This window comes from Scardinius erythrophthalmus (genome assembly GCF_964197995.2).
Source record: "Scardinius erythrophthalmus genome assembly, chromosome: 20".
NCBI lineage: Eukaryota > Metazoa > Chordata > Actinopteri > Cypriniformes > Leuciscidae > Scardinius > Scardinius erythrophthalmus.
In genome coordinates, this window is record NC_138240.1 from 5,847,953 (window position 1) to 5,862,006 (window position 14,054).

The window sequence follows — 14,054 nt, forward strand, 5'->3', positions numbered from 1 at the left end:
GCACAAGATGAATGACTTTCAATCCTCCATTTAACTGAAGTCCACGATACACTCTTCCTCTGTGCAGTAATGATGATGACATCATCCCTTAGCGTTCCATCCCAGGTGCTGTGGTAACTCAGCTGTGGCCTAGCGACAGTCACTGTGTCAGTGTAATGAGTCTGAACGTGAACTTGTGCTGGCATTTGCTGTAGACTGCTGTATCAGCACAGACTGCCTCCTCTCTGCATCCCTCTGGTCAACACAGGAGATGCTGCCTGTTATTTATCACTGCTGTGTAGGGTTTTTTAGGGTCAATAAGGATTCAACTCTCTTTATGCTTCTCTTACAGCTTCCAGCGGCTACAAGTTGAGAAGGAAGCACTTTACAATGACAGCAGGTGAGATAGACAAACCCAGCAGAGCAGTTATTTTGTGACAGGGACTGCCTGCTTTTTAGCACCTTGAACTCTGGAAATGTATTTCCCATTTATGAGTTTTTTTGTGTCCTTTTTTGGACATTACCTTTCATGTAGTGTGTAATATAGCTGTGAATGTAAAAGGTCTGCAAATTTTCAAAGATCAAAGTGCACGATAAATGGAGTTATTGTCTCCCAAATGAAAGAAACTATTCTGCTTGACTTGCTAACTGCTTGAAACGACTCATCAGTAATTCTAGTCTTAGTTCCTGTATGAACCTATGTATGTAACTAATTTGCATAATGCTAGCCTATGATCTTCATTGGCTGCCCGCGAACAACGGCTACTTTGACTTGCCCCCAAACACTGTTGTTGTAACTGAGGGCTGGGAGAGTTTTGTTCTTGTTGTCGACATGTCAACAAGACGCTGTTTTAAGTGATGCAAAATTACGAGGATTTGGGATTTAATTGATGCGGTAAAACTGACACCATCGTTACTGTTCATGTAACTGTTTCTGAGCTGAAATTGGGTGTTTCGTTTTCGACTTACGCTGTAAGCGGTAGACCAATCACAATAGACTGAGCAATCTGACCAATCAGAGCAGAGTAGGCTCTTGGAAAGGAGGGGTTTATAGAGACCGTATCTTTTATCAAACTGTTTCAGACACTGTGAGAAAAGAGGTGATGCTGCAGTGTATTATGAGAAGTGTTTTTTGACCTTGGATGCATGTAGACCAGGGGTGCCCAATCCTCTTCCTAGAGTTCAGATCCTACCCTAATCCAACACAACTGTCTGTAATTATCAAGTGCTCCTGAAGATCTTATCTATCTGGTTCAGTTGTGTTTGATCAGGGTTGGAGATGAACTTTGCAGGAAGATACTATAGAACTACAGGAACAGGATTGGGCAGTCCTAATATTTTTTTTTGTTGGAGACCGACAAAACAAAATTAGAAGCCTATACAGGTCACTGTTAATTTATTTTTTAAATGCTAAACATGTATTTCACTGTGAGGATTTTGAATGACATTTTTACTCCTGGAACCCAATTCTATATTACATCTGTTCCCATGATGTCATTTAATCTCTCCTGTAATGTTTTTTTTTTCCAATGGAATTTTCTGTTTTATTTTGGTATTGATTTCACAATACCTGAAAATAGACACCACCACACATTATTCACATCAAACCCCTGATAGCATATAATTTGTTTGTTTCTACAGGACCAAAATCGATGAGATCCAACAGAGGAAAGAGGAGGAGCTCAAATCCATAAACCTTCGTGTGCAGAAATTGCAGGCAGATTTAACGGCCGCCAACCAGGTGAGATCCGCTCAGGCCCGCCCTGCCAAATTCTTCAATATTAAAGGCCATTTGTTGCACATCGCAGAGGGCAATCGATAAATGGCCACTAAGGGAGTATGAAGATAAACATTTGCAAACCCTTGGGAGTGGGCTGAAGACTGTAGTCAGTGCTTCAGCATTAGACTCTGGCACTGAGGCACATCTGCAGGAAATAATGGACTGTAGACACACTGCTGCATCCATCACTGTCATACTAAAAATGCATCGAATCGTCCTGCCTGACGGATTGTGTGTGTGATTTCAGAACGTCACTGAACTGAAGGAGCAGTTGCAGAGCAAACAGAAAGAGCATGAGATGGCCATCCATGCGCTCAAAGATCAGGTAGCTGTGTCCTCCTTTTACATGATCAGCAAACCTGTTTAGTTTTAGATATGTTTGGGTTGGTGGTATGCTCCTGTCTTTTTTTGTAAGTTCTGTTTTTACTTGACTTAGTTTTTACAGTATGATGGTTCATTTTTGCACGAGATTGGTTAAAAATGTGAAATAAACATTAATTTCTGAGATGGTCATGTGACAACGATGTTGCATGTTACCGTTTGAAATGTTTAGCATAGCATACTGTAGTGTAGTACACAGTTCACACTGCAGATTGTGCTAGTATTTAATTCCAAACATCGCCAAAGGCACTAAAAGGAAGAATACAGAAGATTAATAGTTGGTTAAAATGTTCATTTAGCATTTCTTTTAAAGTTTATTCCATCACAGATGGTCGTTATTGCATCTCCAGAGAACTAATCTGTAATTTTCCCCTTCTGCTGGTTGGCTGTTTACTAACAGGTTTATAAAAGAGAGAAAGCAGACAATTAATCTGCATAAATTGAGTGTGATTTTAATGATAATGGGTCCTACAGATTCAATTAAATAAACCGTAAAAGGCTCATGAGGGTGTTGTTATCGGTGTGGAACACACTTTTTACTGTTCAGCTTAAAAAAAAATCAGATAATGAAAATTGGACTTTGTTTTTTTAAATGGCAGGAGGCAGTTATATGATTATTTAGCTGTTTTCTTTCTCAGCTGTTTCAAAATGCAGTTTAGCTTCGCTTTTCAGTCTTAAAATTAGTTATCCAGTTAGTTCAACCAGAAAGAAAAATTCATTTCATTCCAGACCTGTATGATGTTCTTTCTTCTGTAGAACTCGACAGGAGAAGTTTAGCAGAATGTCCTGGGTGTTTTTTCTCAATCCAGTGAAAGTGAAGAAAGACTGATCATTATTGAGCTCCAAAAATGACAAAACAGCATCATAAAAATAGGACTTTGGACTTTTGCTCTATATTCAGAGATTTCTAGAGTCACATGATAATTCTGTGAGAGGAACAGACTGAAATTCAAAAAGTGGTCAATTGGTCATTCATTAATAATCTTCCCCTCAGGTGTAGCGTTTGAATGCAAATCACACTTCTTCATATTCACTCATAGCTTTTTATTTTAATTGAATTTGAACCTGGAGTGCAGTATATTTACATTTTCATGAATGTTTTTTGCAACTCTTGGAGGGCAAACATTTCAACTAATATTTCTCCAATTAATTAAATCTGAATTCAAAAGACTTGAAATATAGTTTTAAATGTTTTGGGGCTTCACTTTCATTAATTAATTAATTTAAGTTCATTTTTGAGTAAGCTATCCCTGAACTGGAAGACATCTGTACTGTGACCCACCGGTCTTTCTGCTGATAGCAAACTCTTTGAACTTAAGGAGAAGTTGGAGAAGTTTATAATTACCCAGAGAGCAGTCTGTTTAATTGAGCATTTATGGACGATGGTGCTAGGATCATCGGAGTAATTAAGGATTAGTGGGGCTCAGTGCCGGTGGCTGAGGGGCACACAGGCTCTGCAGGGGCCCCTGAGGGAAGGGCCCCTCTTATAACGCCGTCTGCCCGACTGCAGCTCCCGCCACCACAAATGTCTTTCACTTCCTCCATGAGGTCACAAATCTTAATTAAACAGCTACCTCTAATGTGCAACAAGCAGATAAGGATGAAGAACGTCCCTATTCTGTTTTTCCATTCAGAACTGCTTGACTGGGTCTCTACTGTTTGATGTGGAGTTTCTAACTTGGCCTGTTTTCTTTTCTCTTCTTTTCACTTGTTTTGGGTGTTCTACTTTCTCTATCTCTTGCCCTTGTTCACCCCCTTGGGCTTTATTCTTTCTGAATTCATCTTCAACACTCCCCCTACAATCCCGTGCTGTTGTTTCTTGTTCATGATTTTTTTTTGGTACTTTTTTTCCTTTTTTTCATAAAATGTAATCTTTTTTTTGTTTATTGTTCATTTGATTTTTTCCCCCGTATTCTTTCATGCTTTTTCTTTTTGTTTGTTATTCTGTATTTTTTTTATAAAATATTCCTATTCTTATTTTTATTTTGTTCATTCTAATGTTTTCTTTGTTCATTATTTCATAATTTTTTTGCATTATTTAAAAAAAAAATTCATTCTCTTTTTTGTTCAATTGTTCTTTTTATTCTATTTATTACATTCTTTTTTTTTCTTTTTTTTTATTCATTCTAATTTAATTTTTTTCATTTAATTTTTTTTATGTTTTCATTCTTTCTTTGTACTCTTCTTCTTTCATTCAATATTTCATTTGTTCTTTATACTTTCGTTCTTTCATCTTTATGTTCTGCTTTATTCTTTTCTCTCTCTCTCTCTCTCTCTCTCTCTCTCTCTCTCGTGGGGTGGTTTTATGTTTGGGCGGAGCTACAGGTAGCGTGTCAGAGCGCGGTCAGTCAGGAGCAGGTGGAGGGCATGCTGAGTGAGAACGATGCTCTCAGGACAAATCTAGCAGCCCTAGAACAGGTACCTGACCATGATGTACAGCATCACGACCTTCATCAACCCCAGTTCCTGCATCCTCTTAACTCAGTGACCATGTCTGGTCTAACACACGTTCTTTGTACCATTAACTGTTAAAATACACATTTACTAATGCCACTTTCACCAGCTTTAATGCTATTGCCTATGTACAAATCACTTTCAGTTTACGCCAGTTTGTTTGATGCAATACTTTCTTGACAAAAAAAAGTGTCAATATTTAAATGACAATTTATGGTGGTTCATATAGATACATTGTTTTGTTTTAAGATCTTGTTTTTCTGTTGTTGTAATTTCTAGTCAAAAATTCAGACCGTGTGACTAGTGTCTTATGGAAGTATGGCGGTGTGAAAGCTTAAAACAGAAGTTATAAGTTAACAGTCATATTTAAATACTGTGCTTACCCATTGCTGATTAGATTACTTACAAAGTATAGCCTAGTCCATTACTGAATACAAATTACAAAACTGTTGTTAGTAATTGTGAAGTGCTCGATGCCGAATAGCTTATTGGGAAAGGCATGGATATAGTGGCTTCAAAACGAATAATGAATTCAACCGAATAATGTTAGGCAGACTATTATCTATCATTTAGTATTATTGTTTTAATTTATTTAACCAATAAAAATGTATCTGTAGTCTGATTATAAGTATTTTAAAATGTAATATAATTACAAGTATATGCATTTTGGAATCTGTTTGCGCTATCCAGATTACATATAATCAGCACTGGTTATTACTGTTTTAGCTGATGGCTCACCAGCCAAACTCATTATGCTTATTTATTTTATCCCAAGTAACTTACAATGTATTTAAGGTATATTAGCATTTCTATGTGCACTTCCTGGGAATAAAACCCATTACCCATTGTGAGCAATGGCTAAATATTAATATTTAAATAAATATGAATAATTTAATTTGTACTCCAAGGAAGCATAAGGTTTATTTGGCAGGAATTCCACTGCACTTTAACCCTGATTGAAGTTTTGAAAACTTTTCCATGTCTAATATGCATGTAGTACTTGTGCTAGCTTAGATATTTTGTTTATATATGTTCACACATACATGCATCTGTACATGTATGAATATTGCATCATGCATGAAGGTTTATATTTAGCTTGAAAGCACTCATGTGTATATTTATATTGATATTGAGTTCTGCATTGTGTTGAATTGCATTTTTCAGCTGTTCTCTGGTGTTAAGCTCTTTCCGCTCCTTCATAACCCTTCTTTTGTCTTCTGTTGACATTTTCTTGCCAATAGACTGAGGAAGACTTCATTCACTTGTCCTTGGTTCTTTAAATATCTGAAAAACAGTGTGTGTTTTTCACAGATCCAAACAGTGAAGACTCAGGAACTGAATTTGTTGAGAGAGCAAAATCTGGCTCTCAACGCAGAGCTTCAGCAGAAACGTACAGAACAGGAGAGCTTCCTGGCGCAGAGAGATGATCTCAACTCACAGCTACAGGTATTTTGGTACCTGTTCAATTTTTGAAAAACATAGAAAGGCATTTGCAACAATTAAACATTGTATTTCTGTGTAAAATGCTATTTGATATGAAGCATATTAGGCTATAATATTATTAGTTAATATTATTTTTCCCTGCCCACTGCAGAAAAGTCCAATCGTTTTGGAGATTGAGAAAGTCCTTTTTTTTTTCTTTAAATGCTAAAAGTACTTTCATTACTTCAGCAATTACCTTTTAATATAGTTAAACATAGTGAGAAATGTTGCATTTGCATTCAGATTATACATAAAAATGATTTAACAACTTCTTGGTGATCAGGAGTCAAACCGAGCGAATAGTCGACTTCTGGAGCAGCTCACTGAACTTGGTCTGGAGAAGGACAAGCTACAGCAGGAGTTAGAGGAGGCCAGAAAGGTGATACACACAAACCCCCTTTTTTAGCTTCTGATCCTTTCACAATTCAGTAAATTCCCACTGCAGCAGGTGAAAGTAGTTAAACGTCACCATCTCTCACGTCATTTAAGCTTCTTTAGTGAGTCAGTACACTCTGCTCGTTCTTCCATCAGTTAATACTCTGATCTTTTGACCATCATAATGACTTTATTAATGTCAAATCGGATTTAGACACAAATGGGCTCTGGAAGATTCACCTCTTTTTGTGCACTTTTTCTTCTTCTTCCCTCTAAAATCTTTAATGTTAGTCAATGTTTCTTGCTCCTAACCAGTTTTTACACTTTTACATGATCATTTATCTCTGTCTTTCCGACCATTTGATTTAATCAGGCTTATTTTGCTACATTAATGTATATCATCCTGATTGAACACACCCTTTTCATTTAAAATCATCATCACTTAAATTCAGTAAAAAAATACTATCATGATGTATAAATACTTTTAAAATGTTTTTTTTTTTTTACATTACAGTAATGTCATTTTGAATTTTTTTTTTCATTAATTATCATGAAAACAATATCACTATAAAAAAATCTTAATGTATAATGTTAAATGAGGATGAAAAATTATTTTGGGGGTTAGTTTGGAGTGACTTTGTGCTTTGAAAATTTGCAGACCTTTTTCATGCTGAAACGCAATATTACACACAAAAGAAAGGTGAAAATGTAAATAAAAAAAAAAAGTATAATAGGACCTCTTTAAAGTCAAGCTTGTCTATAGCATTCTTTATATTAAGTAATAAATTAAGATTTATATCATCTAAATACCAGTGTTTGAAGAAGATAGTGCCTTATGTTTTATGAAAAGTTTTATGCTTTAAGACAAATATATGATTGAATCTTGATAATGACTGGACCTTTGAAACCACCACATTTTATTTAAAACTAAATGCCACACTGTCCTGTCAGACTGCGGATAAGCGTAAGGTCATGCTGGATGAACTGGCCATTGAGATTGCGCAGGAGAAATCTCGGCAAAAAGAGGAACTCGGGAACGTGCGTTTGCAGCATGAGAAGGAGGTGCTGAGCATCAGGGGACGCTACGAGAAGGAGCTCCGCGGCCTCCACGAGGACAAGAACCGCATGGAAGAGGAGATCCGCTCACAGCTACGAGATGAGAAAGTAAGGAACCTTTCTGGGCCCGTAACTGAAAGTTTGTAGGTCGAGACATGAACTTTCAATAAAGCACTTAACCTCAGGTTGCTCCAGGTGGCTTGTCTCTGTACAATGTACTTTGGACAAAAAAGATCTGCTAAATTTCCATTCACAATTGCATTTTTTTTTTAGGCTCGTACCAAAGAGCTGGAGGGTCTTCAGCCGTATGTAGAGGAGCTGAAAGCTCAGGTTCAGTCTATGGAGGGGACGAAGGGCTGGTTTGAACGCAGACTCAAGGAAGCCGAGGTGCTGTGTGTTTACAGCCATCTCTCACTGCAGAGCAATGCCAGAGATGGAAACAAATGTCTTTTGTTGTTTACGTCTGGGTACATCAGTATCATTCTGACCACATGATGTCAGTGTTGTTTTTGTCGTTACCATGTTACAGACTTTAAAATGCAAAAAAGGTGAAAAGAAGTGCATTTTTGATGGATTTATCTTTATATAAAAAAAAGCAAAATGTTGCATTAATCTTAAAATGATCACTCTTTGATGTGTAGTTGATTTATATTTTCTATGTTGTGAGCAGGAGACCATGGAAAAGAACAAACTGGACCATGCAGAAGAGATCCAGCGGGTACAGAAAGATCACACAGGCCAGCTGCAGGTAAACTGTACTGTATGTGATGATAAAAACACATTTGTGTGTTTAACAACTCTTAATGGAATACAGTAGGCTAGTAATAAGCGGTAAAGCTATATATAGCAGATCTTTTCTTTATGGCACATTTGTTGTCTTCAAACATATTCAAGTCTCAGAAACCCTCACACCAGAAGGCTTTATTCTGTCATGTCTCATTGAGTCGATGGATGCTTGCTGTACATAGAATCTTACTAAATGAGCTTAAAAAAACGATCAAATGCATGAAATGCGTATATCATCCATTGGCGCTCAAAAGTTCAGCATTTCAGAATGAGGTCATGAAAACCCAAGTTCAAATCTCATATAATTACTTTTGTTTTCATTAAAGTAGCTGGAGTACATTTGATGGCATTTAATTTATGATTCTACTTACCTGAACCAATAAAAGTCCTGGTGGTCTCTATGGCCAGTCCATCTCTGGTGTGACTTGATTTTATCCACCTTGATATGATTGGATCGTATAAAGTTGGATATGATCTTACCATTTAATATCATTTTTACCGTGCCTGCACTTCCTTGGTTATGTCAGCATAAAAGAAAAGTTATTTCAGAAGCAGAGTAAGTTGTTTTGATGAAAGATTTTGAGAACTAATTTTATATTCTTTAGAACTTTTCTGCTGACATAACCAAGGCTGCAAATCATTTTGTTCAAGCTGAACTTCACTTTTTTTAGAAAATATATTTTTAAAGAAATATATAATTTAGTCAGTAGTTTTCCAACACCATAAAGGGGTCCACTTTGCAATTTTTTAAAAGAACATCTGAAAATTGCTAATAATAATGAAACAAAGTACATGGAGCAAATCACATGAAACAACGCCCCTACTTCCTCAGCCAGTGTCCATCTGAAAGAATCAGTTTGTTTAAAAAAAAAAAAAAAAAAAAAGTGTTCTATATTGTTTTTTCGAAAAATAAAAATGTAGTAAGAAGGGGAACCACCACCTTTGTGCATAAAGTTTTTGCCATAAAAGTTTAGCTTGCATGGAAGCTGGCATGGCATGGCATTATTTGTTGCTTATGCTTATGTTATAAGCATAACCAAAGCCATATGGGCATGGAAAATTGTATTAACCAATATCCATTTTTAAGTCTGGCAAATCACACACAATAAGACCAGAATATGTATTAAACAAATAAATAAGGTTTATTCTGTTCCGAACTTTTTTCCATTGTGCATTTTAAATGAATGAATGAACATATTTCCACCCTTTCTCAGGCTAAAGCTGCAGAGGTGGAGGCAGTCAAACAGCAAGTGGCGGAGATGGAGAAAGAGAGAGAAGATCTCAACAATACAATCGGCAAACTCAAACAGGTGTGGGAACAGAATGCATTCTTTTTTCAGGCGGTCTCCTAGTGGCTCTGCTGGAGCTTTAGTTCTTCAACATGATGAGAACCATGTGTTTTTAAGATGCTAAATAAGGCATGACTCAGATATGGAGGATATTATGGGGGTGTGATTGCTGGAGCTCAGCAGTTATTTTTAATGTGACTCAAGAACGATTCGTGACTCATCAGTAGGATGAGATTGTTCTTTGCATGAGCATCTGGTGCTTGCAGCTCCTCTGGGATGTTTAGTTTTCAGAGCTGCAAAATTGGTGTTTCCTTGTCTCATCTGAATATTTTTAGGATTATTTATTAGGACTTTCCTTTTTGTCATTGTTATGATATCATACACTACTGTTGAAAAGTTTGGGGTCAGTAAGTTTCCTTTTTATTTTATTTTTTTTAAAGTAATTAATACTTTTATTCAGCAAGGATGCATTAAATTGATCAAAAGTGACAGTGAAGACATTTATGATGTTGCAAAAGATTTCCATTTCAAATAAATGCCGTTCTTTTGAATTTTCTATTCATCAAATAATTGTGACAAAAACTGTTTCACAATTTTACAGAAACATAAAAATAATAAGAAGAAACATTTCTTGAGCACCAGATCATCATGTTAAAATGATTTCTGAAGGATCATGTGACACTAAAGACTGGAGTTATGATGCTGAAAATTCAGCTACATTAAAGTCAGTTACTTTAAATTGTGATAATATTTCACAATATTACTGTTTTACTGTATTTTTGATCAAATAAATGCAGACTTGGTGAGCATAGGAGACTTTTTTCAAAAACATTAAAAACATTAATCTCATAACATTATTTCTGAAGTTTGTCTGTAAATGAATTTCAGAACTTCTGTAAATGAAGTTTTAAATGAATAGTGCTTCAGATATGCTCTTTTATTGTCTAAAATATATAAAAATTAAAACTATTTCAAACTAAACAGAAAAGTTATTTGAAAATTATTTTGAAATAAAGACTTATTTGCTGAGCTATAATAATCTTTTGTGTGTATTTCAGGAGATTAAAGACACGGTGGATGGACAGAGAATCCTGGAGAAAAAAGGAAGTTCAGCGGTAAGTAGGCAATCCAGCCAGAAAAAAAAAGAGATGAGTCAGGGCTTTCCCTCTCTCCATTTCCCAGAAAGTGAATTAAAATAGTCCCAGGCGATGGGCAGGACACCTCTCTGCCCTACAGACCTGAAACCAGACCTCCCATTGATGAGAGTCGATCAGCTTTCATTGACGTTTTAGCCGTTTCATCAATAGAATCTCGTTTGACCGTTCCAAAAGCTATCCATGCCTTTAGCTCAAAGTTTTGGTTATAATTTTTCTATGGCATTGTTTATTATTTATATAGTCACACTGTTTATTAGGTTACAAATGCTGTCCCTCTGGAAAGTTCCTTCCTGCTTGAAGTGATTTTGGCCACAAAATGGATGAAATTTCATATATCCTCTCCTCTTTTTGCCTTTTGACAAAAACAAAAAAGCTTTTGAAGTGCTACTGTGGCAAAATGGATGGACAGGATGTTTACTTAATGTGAAATATATCGTATTGTTCCGAATATGAGACGACCCTCCCTTTTTCAAGATACATCCCTTTTGGAAAAAGTCTTTTTGAGGACCAAATCTTGCCTTTTATAAAGAAAATTATTTTATTTGAAAATATTTTTCCTATTTTTATATTGAAAATATGGTAAATACTGAAAAAATATATAAAAAATCATATTTAAAAATAAACACTTTATGGCATACCGTAAACACAACCTGTATTTCTCATTTCCAGTAGGTTTCACAATGACTGATTTCTCACCTTTTTATTTACAGTGACAGATGTTAGCAAACTTGGCATGTCAAAAAACACAGGTGTTTGATCTGCATTATCAACCTGATTAGTTATTTTTTTCCTTAGTCACATAGCACTGAAAAGACAGCATTTTCTCCCTGAAGTCGGAGGGCAAGCTCTAGGCAAGACTTGTTCTGCGACGTAATAATAATCCATTACACCGCATAATTTTTACACCGCATCAAAGCGGCCGCTTAGAAGAAATTGACAGGCAAGTGTGTCAGTACATAGCTGAAATAAGAAATAAGGTGCCTCGCTGGTGGGCATGTTCAGCTCTTTGGTGATATCCAGTGCCTTTAGCTGGTTGACAGCTCTGGTTATGGGCAGCCTCTCGGCTACGTAATGACACACTCGCCTGTCAATTTCTTCGAATCGGACGCTTTAAGGACCGCGATAAGCTTTTATTTGACTCTTAGCATTTTTAAGACTGCCTTTTTTGGCTCGCCATTCTAACGTTACACTCTGTCACACCGTATTTTTTGGGCTGCTTAATGAGAGTTGTTTGACCGCTGCGTTTATCAGTCCTGGGGGGGGGTCACACTCGTTTTACAGGTATTTGACGCTCCCTATTGTTGTGGGTGTATTATTGCCATGTAAAAGTCTAGACCCTGAATATAAGACAACCCCATTTTTTCACATGTATTTTTTAAGAAAAAAACACTGTCTTATATTTGAAACAATACAGTATATATATTTTGGTTTGCTGTTGTATTAAGTAATACAGTGATATTCAGACATTTTTAATTGTGGCTTAAGTGTCAATACTTTTGGGGCCAATGTATATACTGGATTCTTAAATGCCTATCAAGCTAAATGTCCATCTGCTGTCAAAATAATTCCTGTCATGTTATGTCTGCAGCTGAAAGACTTGAAGAGGCAGCTCCATCTGGAAAGAAAGAGAGCTGATAAGCTCCAGGAGCGGCTACAGGAGATCTTAACCAACACTAAGACCCGAACAGGTGAACACTTTCTTTGTCCCTATGTGATACACTTAAGATTTTGAGACATATCTCCTTCATCACCATATAAAGCAGTTGTAAATGCAGGGAATAAGGCTTATTAGAGTGGTCGACAACCCTTTCGGGTGATTTAAACTGCAATGGGCTCTGCAGTCGCTGTTTCACACATGAATGAACAATTTAAAGCAGGTAAAAGTAAGTAAAAATGCGGCGCTGTGCATAAATAAGGCGGCAGATGAAGATGGCTCCACCCCTACAGTAAATCGCTATAAATGAGACAAACCCAAAGCATGTTCTTACCACCTGAGGTGAATTTATAAAGAGCCTGTCCGCTTTGTTCTTGCATCAGGTTCCTGTGGGATGTTGAGCAGTTCACTTTCCTGCATCGGCTCATTGGCTATAAATAGTGTCTTCCAAGAAGGCAAATTACATTAATGTAGCTTTTCTTCACATTACAGTGGTGTTATTGCATATCATGGAGATTTTTGGCTCTATTCTGGAATGTAACACTCACTTTTCACAATCCTCAATCCTCTCCCATTTACATGCAGTCTTCATTATTTTGATTATTTGCTTCATTATTCTGATTATTGCCACACCCCATTATTCACATACCCTAATGCACAGTACAAATGATGAACTCACACACAGTAGGTGTGTTAATGGCCACTGGCCACTTGAGTCAAATGCAAAATGCACTTCTATGGATCAGCAAGCAAGCAAGCAAATTCAGAAATTCAAAATTAAGTCAATGCAGTTCAAAGTGCTTTACAGGCGCGCACACACACACACACACACACACACACACACACACACACACACACACACACACAAAAATACAAGTAAAATACAAGAATAAAAATAAAAATGTATTAAAATGAAGAGAAGAAGAACCAAATCTTTTAGTTCTACTGTGTGGTACTGTTAAAAGTAAAGAATCCGATGATCTGAGAGTCCTTATAGGTTCATATACTATAAGCATTTTTAAAAGATAGTCTGGAGCAAGTCCATGCAGTGCCTTATAAACTAATAAAAGGTTTTTAAAATCAATACGAAAACTAACAGGTAACCAATGTAATGATTTTAGTATAGGTGTGATGTGTTCTCTCTTCTTGGTCTTTGTCGTTACTCGAGCAGCTGAGTTTTGTATTAATTGTAGTTTATTAATTGTAGTCTTTGGTAGACCAGAAAGGAGGGCATTACAATAGTCAAGTCTGCTAGTTATAAATGTATGCATTAATTTTACTGTATTAGTCAAAGAGAGAAATGGTCTTATTTTAGCAATGTTCTTTAAATGATAAAATTCTATTTTCGTAATATTACTCACATGCGCTTTAAAAGTAAAATCAGAGTCAAAGACTACCCCTAAATTTTTTGCCACTTTGCTTGGGTTTAATCCCAGGATATTTAGTTTGGGGGTCAATTTTTCTCTCTGAGCTTTTGATCCAATTATCAAAACTTCTGTTTTGTCTTTGTTTAGTTGTAGGAAATTTTGCGACATCCAGTCATTTATGTCTTGGATGCAATTTGCAAGTGAATCAATTTGACCAGTGTCATCAGGAGATACGGACATAATTCGGCCAAAATAGATGTATTGGATTTTTTTTTCTGTGGCGCTCCTAAAATT

The 14,054-nt window shown here is 36.3% G+C and overlaps 1 protein-coding gene across 4 annotated transcripts in view; it reads left to right on the forward strand.

Moving 5' to 3' along the window:
- gripap1 (GRIP1 associated protein 1) overlaps positions 1-14,054 on the forward strand; it is a 42,461-nt gene that overhangs the window by 7,992 nt on the left and 20,415 nt on the right. For 2 of the 4 annotated variants that reach the window (XM_081349886.1, XM_081349887.1), the window contains exons 12-23: positions 332-379; positions 1,621-1,720; positions 2,007-2,084; positions 4,466-4,558; positions 5,906-6,040; positions 6,360-6,455; positions 7,403-7,615; positions 7,781-7,894; positions 8,178-8,255; positions 9,508-9,603; positions 10,641-10,697; positions 12,328-12,427. In XM_081349886.1, the coding sequence (XP_081206012.1) occupies positions 332-379; positions 1,621-1,720; positions 2,007-2,084; positions 4,466-4,558; positions 5,906-6,040; positions 6,360-6,455; positions 7,403-7,615; positions 7,781-7,894; positions 8,178-8,255; positions 9,508-9,603; positions 10,641-10,697; positions 12,328-12,427 (1,208 nt within the window). The remainder of the gene's footprint in view (positions 1-331; positions 380-1,620; positions 1,721-2,006; positions 2,085-4,465; positions 4,559-5,905; positions 6,041-6,359; positions 6,456-7,402; positions 7,616-7,780; positions 7,895-8,177; positions 8,256-9,507; positions 9,604-10,640; positions 10,698-12,327; positions 12,428-14,054) is intronic. The other 2 variants (XM_081349888.1, XM_081349889.1) reach the window with 1 other exon arrangement.